The 9,398-nt window shown below is 46.7% G+C and overlaps 1 protein-coding gene across 2 annotated transcripts in view; it reads right to left on the bottom strand.

The window, feature by feature from the left end:
- The window catches only part of shc2 (SHC (Src homology 2 domain containing) transforming protein 2), a 16,483-nt gene extending 7,193 nt beyond the window's left edge, over window positions 1-9,290 (bottom strand). The window contains exons 1-4 of one of the 2 annotated variants that reach the window (XM_076278349.1): window positions 9,006-9,290; window positions 7,210-7,455; window positions 1,864-1,934; window positions 119-179 (exon numbers count right to left, since the gene is read on the bottom strand). In XM_076278349.1, the coding sequence (XP_076134464.1) occupies window positions 119-179; window positions 1,864-1,934; window positions 7,210-7,455; window positions 9,006-9,077 (450 nt within the window). In that variant the 5' untranslated portion in view covers window positions 9,078-9,290. Of the gene's footprint in view, window positions 1-118; window positions 180-1,863; window positions 1,935-7,209; window positions 8,348-9,005 lie in introns of those variants that run through there. The other variant, XM_076278348.1, reaches the window with a different exon arrangement.
- Window positions 9,291-9,398: the final 108 nt, after the last annotated feature.

Raw genomic sequence — 9,398 nt, 5'->3', positions numbered from 1 at the left:
ACACACACATTGGGATTTGGACAATACTTGTGATACAACACTAGACTTACATAATAGAAGCTCACAGACTGGAACAGAACAACCCATCCCAGATTACTAGGGATCATCTCAAACTCACCTTCCTTTTCCAGGCACCCTTTCCCCCAGGCACTGCTTCACATAACCTGTTGATGGCCTCCCTATTTAGAAAGATGGATAGATATGGATTTTTTAGAGAAAGAGAGAGAGAGAGAGAGAGAGAAGGAGAAAGAGAAAGAGAAAGAGAGAGAGAAATATATATCACACTGTGACCTGAGCACTCTTGATCTCATAATCTTAAAATGGCTGTAGTTTCTTTTTTTAGCATTGACAGAGGAAAAGGGGGAGACAACAAGACCAGATGGAACCATGGTGGGGAACTAGGCCTGCGGGGGACAGAGGAGACTGGGGGACAATGTGAACTGGGGGGCAGTGGTGGCCGTGGGACAATGTGAACTGGGGGGCAGTGGTGGCTGGGGGACAAAGGTGACAGAGAGCACAGGGGTTGACGGAGTGTCATGGCCTGAGCCGATATCATATATCAGATAAATAATTCAACTGGAGCAGCTGTGTCTGTCAAGGACTTTGGGGGATTTTGTCAAAAACTAACTCTTATCGCTTGATGACATACAACACCCGATTAATACAGTATTTATAGCCACAGATGAGTCTGTGTGTGTGTGTGTGTGTGTGTGTGTGTGTGTGTGTGTGTGTGTGTGTGTGTGTGTGTCTGTCTGTCTGTCTGTCTGTGTGTCTGTGTGTGTGTGTGTGTGTGTCTGTCTGTGTCTGTGTGTGTCTGATGGAGACATGGAGAGACAAGCAGAGAGGGGAAGTCAGAGAATGAAGGACAGCACACATTCCACACTGCACACCAGCATAGTTCTGCCTGTTTTGATGTCAATGTGATTTGCTTGTTGGCATGTTTATGTTTACACATGTAGTAATTCTAATCTTGCTGCACATTTTGCAGGCTCCAGCATATCAGTGACTAATGTGTCCTAACGTAGTCCTCCAAGACCTATAACTCAGCGCCACTTTTAAAATATCCATGAGACCAAACACAAAACAATGCTGACCCTAGCCACCCAAACAAAACTATCAATCACGTTCCCGAAACGACTCTCTAAATTGAGAATATCAGTGACTTCCCAGTTGTTTTATGAGTTCTCGGTTCCCGTAATATCATGACGCTTGTTTGTAAGCCTTCTAAAGTGGTTGAGTTGAGGCGGCTGCTCTCCCCTGGCGATACCGGCGAGTCTGTTTGGAGTGCATCTCCTCTCTAACGCTCCCCAGTAATCTCCCAGCATGCATCATTCCAGACCGCGGCTTCTCTCTCCCGTCATTACCTTCCATCATAAATTATACATCTCACTATCACTCTCTCACATACACACACACACACACACACACACACACACACACAGAGACAGGCACACACACATACACACACATGCTCTCTCTCCAGCCAGCACTTGTGTGTGTGTGCGAGAGAGAGGGTCAGATTACTGCTAATCGATCAGGGGGTGGGATTAGGAGGTGGGCACTGTTCCCACTGGGGCACCTGGTCCCACCTACATGGCTTCACTCTCACACCCTTGCGCATGCTCACTCACACACACACACACACACACACACACATACAAAGATGGAGAGATAAACAGAGAAACACATACAAAGCGATCTCTCTTTGTCTCTCGCTGACTTTACACACTCTCAGTCTTCACTGCTCTCTCCCAGGCACAATGGCAGGCCATTTATCTCCCTGTTAACCCTAAGTTATCCAAAAACATACTCACACACACACACACACACACACACACATACACACACAAACAAACACATTACCTGGTCACCTGGGTCCGCGTGTTGAAATCCAGGGAGCGCATTGACTTCTGGACCTCAATGCAGCCCATATACTGAAGAAGCAGAGAGAAATGCAGGCACACAAACACACACAAACACACACACACACACACACACACACACACACAAAGTAGTTACTTTTAACCACATTAGAACAGAATTATTAAATCATAGCAAATCTGTAACAAATCCCACTGTGGAATTAATCCAAGATTTGGGTCAGAGCTGAACAAAGTACCTGGAAGAATGATGATGTTTCAGCAGAAACATCTAAATAAACCCATGCTGATGGATAATAAGAGCTCAACATATCACTAGTCAGAAAAAAGAAAAAGAGTACATACTGGGTTGATCAAATTTGATTTTTGCCTCCAAAGAAAAGTATCCGTTTAGAAATAAAGCGAGACTACCGGTATATCAAAGACAAAGAGACTTTATGAAAAGGTCAAAATGAGCAGGAAGCCTATCTATCTACTAGAGGTACTATATCTACTATCTACTGAGCACTCTTGTGTGAATAAGATTCTATATACAATTTATTCTAAATCTAACTCAACAAACAATGTACACCAAACATCAATAAAGGATAATTGATTATTTTCACCATAGTGATTACACATCTGTAACACCCCGTTTGATCAGCTGATATGATCTGTCACTTTGTCATACCTCTCAAAAACACAAATCCATCTCTCCATCCTGCTACCTCTCCTCTAACGCCTATCATCCAGCCACTTTGGCCCTGCCTCTACAAACCTCCACCTTGCCCCCATCTCCCCCGACAGCAGATGTCACCCTAATGCAGACCCAGAGCCCATCTTCAGCCCCGAGGGGGGCAGCGCTGGAGCAGCAGCACTTAGAGCTACACGTCCTCTGAGGGTGGGGATGGAGCATGAGGGTCTGACCCCGAAGCCCTGTGGGACCACTGGAGAGCTCTGAGTGGGGCAAACCCCCACCCCTTCACCCACCCCCACTCCATCAACACCCCCATCCCCACGTGTCACCTCTAATAGGAGCCCCCCCAGGACCTTGTACTAATAGTAAAGAGCTCATTTGTGCAACAGTATCCACCAGCTTCCATCGGTCTTAGTCCTCCTACGTCTTTGTTCCCCTCGATCAAATAAACACCTCTATACATGGCATTCTACAGTGTGTATGAAACCGTTGCCAACCCCTCATTGGAAAAGCTAACTCTCTGTTCTCTGTATATTGTTTTCCCCCCATGATTTCCACATTCAAAATGAATAATAGTCACACATAGGATTTAATCTTAGTACAAAACATGGAGACAACATAAGGAACTGCTGTGTACACAAGGAGATGTAAATGTAGGTAAATTAAATATTTAAATTATTTATTTAAATAAATAGTTCCGCCCCATTGGCAAACGGACAGAAGTAATCAGCTGTGTGTGTAACTGTGAGTGGATTTGGGTGTGTGCTAGTGTGATTTGTGTGCACAAGTGTTAATTACTGGTGGAGACAGAGGAGGTGTGGGTGCTCTCAGGGGTCCATGACCTCAGCCTTGTGATCATATCGTCTGGGCTAAGATCCACAATAACACCACTTCTTAACACACACACACACACATACACACACACACACACACACACACACACACACACACACACACACACACACACACACACACAAAGGCACTCACTCATTTTCAGCACAGAAACAGTTCAACCCCTCCACACCAAAAGCGCTGACCAAATAATCCTTGACAAAGCCAAAATACATTCAGCCATGCCAACCACCCAGCTCTAATACCTCACAAAAACACACTTCAGCTTCAACACACATTTGAGTAACTCTCCGACTCCCTTATCTCCCTTGACGAGTCCTCCACACCGCCTACTCCTCACATTCCTCTCTATTCGGGCACATTCTCTGGTTACTGGTGGGGCTCCTACATGAGGAGTGGCAACACATCTGTCCTCAGCACCTCCAGGGTGCTCCTCATCTGTCCTCATCACCTCCAGGCTGCTCCTCTCGGAGCGGCTGTGCTATCAGTCAAGCCTGGCCTCTCCTCCTCAAACAGGCCAAACGAGCCTTTTAACCAGATCAGGAGACAGGGAAATGTTCCATCTGCAAGATGGCCTACCCATGCTTGGTCTCTCTCTCTCTCTCTCTCTCAAAGCCTTCATTGTCATAGTGTCTCCTGAATGATAAATTACTGCTCCACAACACTGATTACCCTCTCTCCCTCTCTCTCTTTTTTTTCTCTCCCTGCCTTTCAGTTTCTGCTGCCCTGGGGGCAAGCACTTTAATTGTTTCTTCCTGAGATCTGGAAGGGAAAACATCTTTCCAAGAAACGTTACAAAATGTAGAAAAGTGAGTTACAGTATGTGTGAGCATGTGTGTGTGTGTGTGTGTGTGTGTGTGTGTGTGTGTGGCAGTTTGGACTCCAAGTTTCAATTCAGTTGCTTGCTATCTGAGATCAAGCAAAAGGAAGCATGTCGAATTAGCAAACTTATCTGACCTAACTATCTGCTCACACACACACACACACACACACACACACACACACACACACACACAAACTCAAAAATATCATCTTGCTTTTGCTTTACTCTCTCTAAGCGTATGCAACAACGTTTAGTAATCAAACACCTAACTCAGTCAAACTCAAAGTGACTAACATGACATTTATCGCTGGTAAACTTGCACACACACACACAAACACACACACACACACACGCACACGCACACACACATACACACACAAACACACACACACACTAAAAAATATCATCTTGCGTTTGCTCTACTTTAAATGTACGCCCCTAGTAATATGTGTTAGAGGATGTAAATTTGGAACACCCACATCTTTTCACAATCATCATCATATTCACACCTCCTCTGCTAAAAACAACAAGGAACCAAACTAGAGGATGAAGTCACAGCCTTCGTCAACAGCCAACCACTGACATATGGATCAAGAAGGGAAACATCTTTCCAAGAAACCTTACAAAATGTAGAAAAGTGTGTTTTGGGTGAGCGTGTGTGACTGTGTGTGTGTGTGGCTGTTTTTCAGTTGCTTGCTATTTGAGATCAGGCGATGTGAATGTCGAATTAGCAAACTGATCTGACCTATCTATCTGCTCACACGCATACGCACACACACACACACACACACACACACACACACACACACACACACACACTAAAAAATATCATCTTGCATTTGCTTTACTCTCAAAGCACGTATGCAACAACATTTAGTAATCAAACTCTAGAAACCTAACTCAGCCAAACTCAAAGGGATTAACATGACATTTATCGCTGGTACACAAACACACACACACACACACACACACACACACACACACACATACAGTGTATACAACTGCACAGACACACATCCACCTCATCTTTTCACAATCACATATGCACATATGCACACCTCCTCTGAAACAAAAGAACCAAGGAACCAAACTAGAGGGTGAAGACACAGTTTTCGTCAGCAGCCAACCACTGAGAGAGCCCTCAGACATATGGCTCTGTTCTGGGATACTGTAAACAACCATAATACATTCCGCAACAATATTCTCATGGGCTACTAAATGACCTCCCACTGGTTATTTTTTAACTCACAGACGGAACCTCGCACTTACCATCAACATGCATTTTTGCTGGAAGAAATATCAAGTATACTATAGTACATAACACATGTGTATGGTTTACACATGTGTAAAGCAACCTTTGGCAAAGCTAATTGCTAATGCTACATCGATGAATAAGATAAATAATATAAAGTATAAATAATAATGAAATGGAAATTAATGTATGTCATTGCCCAGTGTAAAGGGGATTTCTGGAGCACTGTGGGCAGTTGCCATGGCTGTGGCCAGTGGTCTGTTGTTGATGCTAGTGTGGCTGAAGCCTCTTGTCTGCCTCTTGCTTCCTGTTGGTCTTGCGCGCTCTACTCAGCCTGCTTCCTCCACGCCACATGTGATACTAATGACGGTGATTACATTTAATTGAATATGGGCCTGAATGGTGCCCATATAATGCGGTTAGGAAGCGTGCTTCTTCGGCTCAAACTAGGGGTTGCACAGGGAAGCATGAGCCAGTGTGTGTGTGTGTGTGTGTGTGTGTGTGTGTGTGTGTGTGTGTGTGTGTGTGTGTGTGTGTGTGTGTCTGTGTGTGTGTGTGTGTGTGTGTGCGTGCGTACGTGGTAGGGGGCTGCATGGGTGGGGTGATTTGTTGAGGGAGATCATTGACTTTGACGTCAAGCAGTCTGCCACATCTATTAACCCTTTATAGTCCATAAACACAAAGCAGACGTTTCAGCATCAAGTGCAACTAAGAATAATGTTGACTGCTACTGCATGTACAGTAGACTCACAGTCAATCCACACAGGATACAGTACTTCATGTACTAATCTGTGGCCATGCTGGTGTCATGTTTTTCACTTAAGACCTAACAATGATAACAATATGTTAATGTATAATTGTATAGCTATTATTCAAATAAGCATTGCATAAGCATGCATACACATTTAGCCTTGAGCATTATAATAATCATTGTACATTCACGGTAAACCAAACACACATTAATTAGACTATACGCCAGCATATACAGTCACTAAAAGCATGTTGAATGTTGGTTGGTATTTGACAAACAGCAGGCTTGTAGATTCTAGCCTGAGCTCTGGGTGTTACTGTCAGTGCATGAGGGACGCGGAGGGCGCATTGTTATTCAGCTGTGTTTACGTCTCCACGCCCCATGGACTGCGAGCTGGCACAATCTGCTCGCCATACAATAGCAATCTATCAGGCCGTATGAATTATGCATTCTTGCACTTTACTAAGACACAGCATGCTTGCTAGAACCCACAAGAAATGTCCAGGGGCAGTACTCGGAAGGAGGCACTTAACACACTTATTGCTCCGTAAATGCCGCCATTGTCTGAATGCAGAATCCCGGACGCAGGCTAAAATGCAAGGGAAAATGTTTTGCCTAAGTGGCTTAAGAGACAAACAGCATGGCTCAGTGTTTAATGCTGGGTGTGCGACCATGCCCTGTTTCTGATATGAAGGTCCTGCCCAATTAAAGAGCACTCTCTGAAACGCTACATGGCCCAGCGAAGATAAACAATCTAAGATAAGGCTTCCCTTCTTCCCTTCCTCCATTCCTCAGTCTGACCTTCTCTTCTCTTTCATCCTGAACTGTCCACAAACAAATCTGACAAATCCTTAATCCAACAATAAGATCATCTGCAATTTGTGTGAACGCAATGAAAACAAACACAGAGATGTGTGTGTGTGTGTGTGTGTGTGTGTGTGTGTGTGTGTGTGTGTGTGTGTGTGTGTGACTCACCCTAACAATGTAGGTAGCCCCCGTGCTGGTGATCTTCTTGTCGGGGTGCAACCACCCCTGAGACGGCTTGTGAAGGAAGCCGCCCTTCTGCTCCTCCCCGCCCAGCCACATACCCTCCAGCCTGGCCCGTCGGCTCATCCCGCTCCTGGATCCGCTGGGGGCCCCTGGGCTCCCCGAGGCCTCTGCGCCCACGCTGGAAGCCCTGGAGCTGGGGCTGCCGGAGGATGCCCTGTGTCTGCCCAGGGCCTGGAGGGAACAAGGGGTGACACAGACAGGGTCACAGGAGTTCAAGACGGCGGCCAGGCTTGCCACCGGGCCGCTGATGCCCGAGGCGACTCCGCCACCCCCACCACCCCCGGCGCCCCTGCTTCCCCCTCCTCCACCCGATTCCGAGGCGCCGTCCCGGGCCGCGGCCCCCCTGCCTGAGTCCTTGCTGCCGCCCGAGCTGGAGCTGGAGCTGGAGGGGCTGCGGCTGAGCAGCGAGTTGGAGAACTTCCACTGGGGCATCTTTGGGATGAGCATGCAGAAGGTGGTGACGCCATCCTGCTCCCCGTCCAGGCAGGGCGAGTCGGCCAGCGCCGGGGCCGAGGAAGAGGAGGAGGAAGAGGCAGCTGCGGCTGCCTCGCGAGCGCGGTCCAGGGGGGGCAGCGAGAGCCCGGCGGGGCCGGGGGACGGGACGACCGGAGTGGCCACCACTTTGCCACTCATGGCGATGCTCTGCATGAGGTCGTCGGAGGAGGTCACCGAGTCGTTGCGGAAGCGGCCATACTTTGGCTTATGTAGCATGCCCAGAGGAGCGAAGCGCTGCGGGGAGACAGACAGAGGGGAGCGCTCGCGGAGGAAAAAACAGAGGGAGGAGGAGGAGGAGGAGGGAGGGGAGAGAAAGGGAGGGAAAGGGGGAGGGAGGGGGAGGAGAGGTGTAATGGGAAGGAGTGAAAGCACAAGGAAAAAGGAAAAATATCTCCTGCAGAAAAAAAGGCAGTCTTCCCTGGAAGAGGGCTCCTTATCTCTCTGCTGAAAGAGCGCTGTCCGGTCCTCGCCCCACTGCTCCGCACTCACTCTCTCTTCCACCCTCTCCGCTCCGTCTCTGCTCTCTGACAGCTGGACCACTCTCTTGGTTTGGCTCAATCGTTTGCTTGCCCACTCCCTCCCTCCCTCTTTCTTTCCCTCCCTCCCTCCCTCCTTCTCTCTCTCTCTCTCTCTCCCTCCCTCCCTGCCTGCCTCCTGGCTTCCCTCTCTCACTGATGTCATTCTGTTGTTGCTGCTGTATCAGCCCAGCACAGCTCAGCTGCCCGCAGAGAGCATTAGTGAGCTCACATACACACAGATACACTCACACTCGCATCACATCAGGAAACAGTACCTCAGACATCACCACATACAAATACCCACAAAGATACCCACGTACCAAATACGCAAATGTGTATCTCTCAATATACACCTGTGGTGCACTGTATTAGTTACATACCATACTTACACATTATAATATTATATAATATATCATACTATACTTACACATTATACTATTATATAATATATCATATTGTCACCTTCCTGAAATAATGGCATGAGTCAATTTTTTACATTTTTTTTGCCTAAATTATCATTATTCACTTTTTGGTTAACTTTTTTGTGTTTTATTTTAGGAAGGTGACGAAATTATAGAATTATTTATTGCAATAATTGTAATATAGTAGATTGTAGTAGTAAGTCATCTGCACCTAGCCAGCCATGCATTTATGAAAATGAACACAAATAAGAGACGTCACATTTGCACTTATGCAAGACAACTTTACCTGAAATGTTCTGTCAAAGAAGGAGTTCCATGATTCTGGGGCACTGCGTGAGAGACAGAGAGTGCTCTCCATGGTCACGGTGTCCGCTGTCTAATGATTGCTATGCGGAAAACATCTTCTCTACATGTGTTTGACATGTTGCGAAAGATAACCACTTCCAGTGGCCTATAACGTCAGCAAACTCCCAATAACGCACACGGCAAACTTGTGCACTGCATATCACAAACAAACAGGAAGCACTAGAGACGCCTCCTTTCTGTGTCACAGAGTGGGTGTTGGGCCTTCACGTGCACAGGGTGTGCTATTTACAGACTGCACAAACATCAAACCTCAGTAACTTTCCTAAAAAACAACGCTCAATTTCCACTCCAAACAGATAAACATCATACTGAA

This window comes from Alosa pseudoharengus, unplaced genomic scaffold (assembly GCF_046254945.1).
Source record: "Alosa pseudoharengus isolate Yale_2024_CS ecotype anadromous, Long Island Sound unplaced genomic scaffold, YU_APseudo_1.1 YU_APseudo_1.1_scf_11, whole genome shotgun sequence".
In the NCBI taxonomy this organism is placed as follows: domain Eukaryota; kingdom Metazoa; phylum Chordata; class Actinopteri; order Clupeiformes; family Clupeidae; genus Alosa; species Alosa pseudoharengus.
This window is presented reverse-complemented; position numbering and strand designations above follow the sequence as displayed.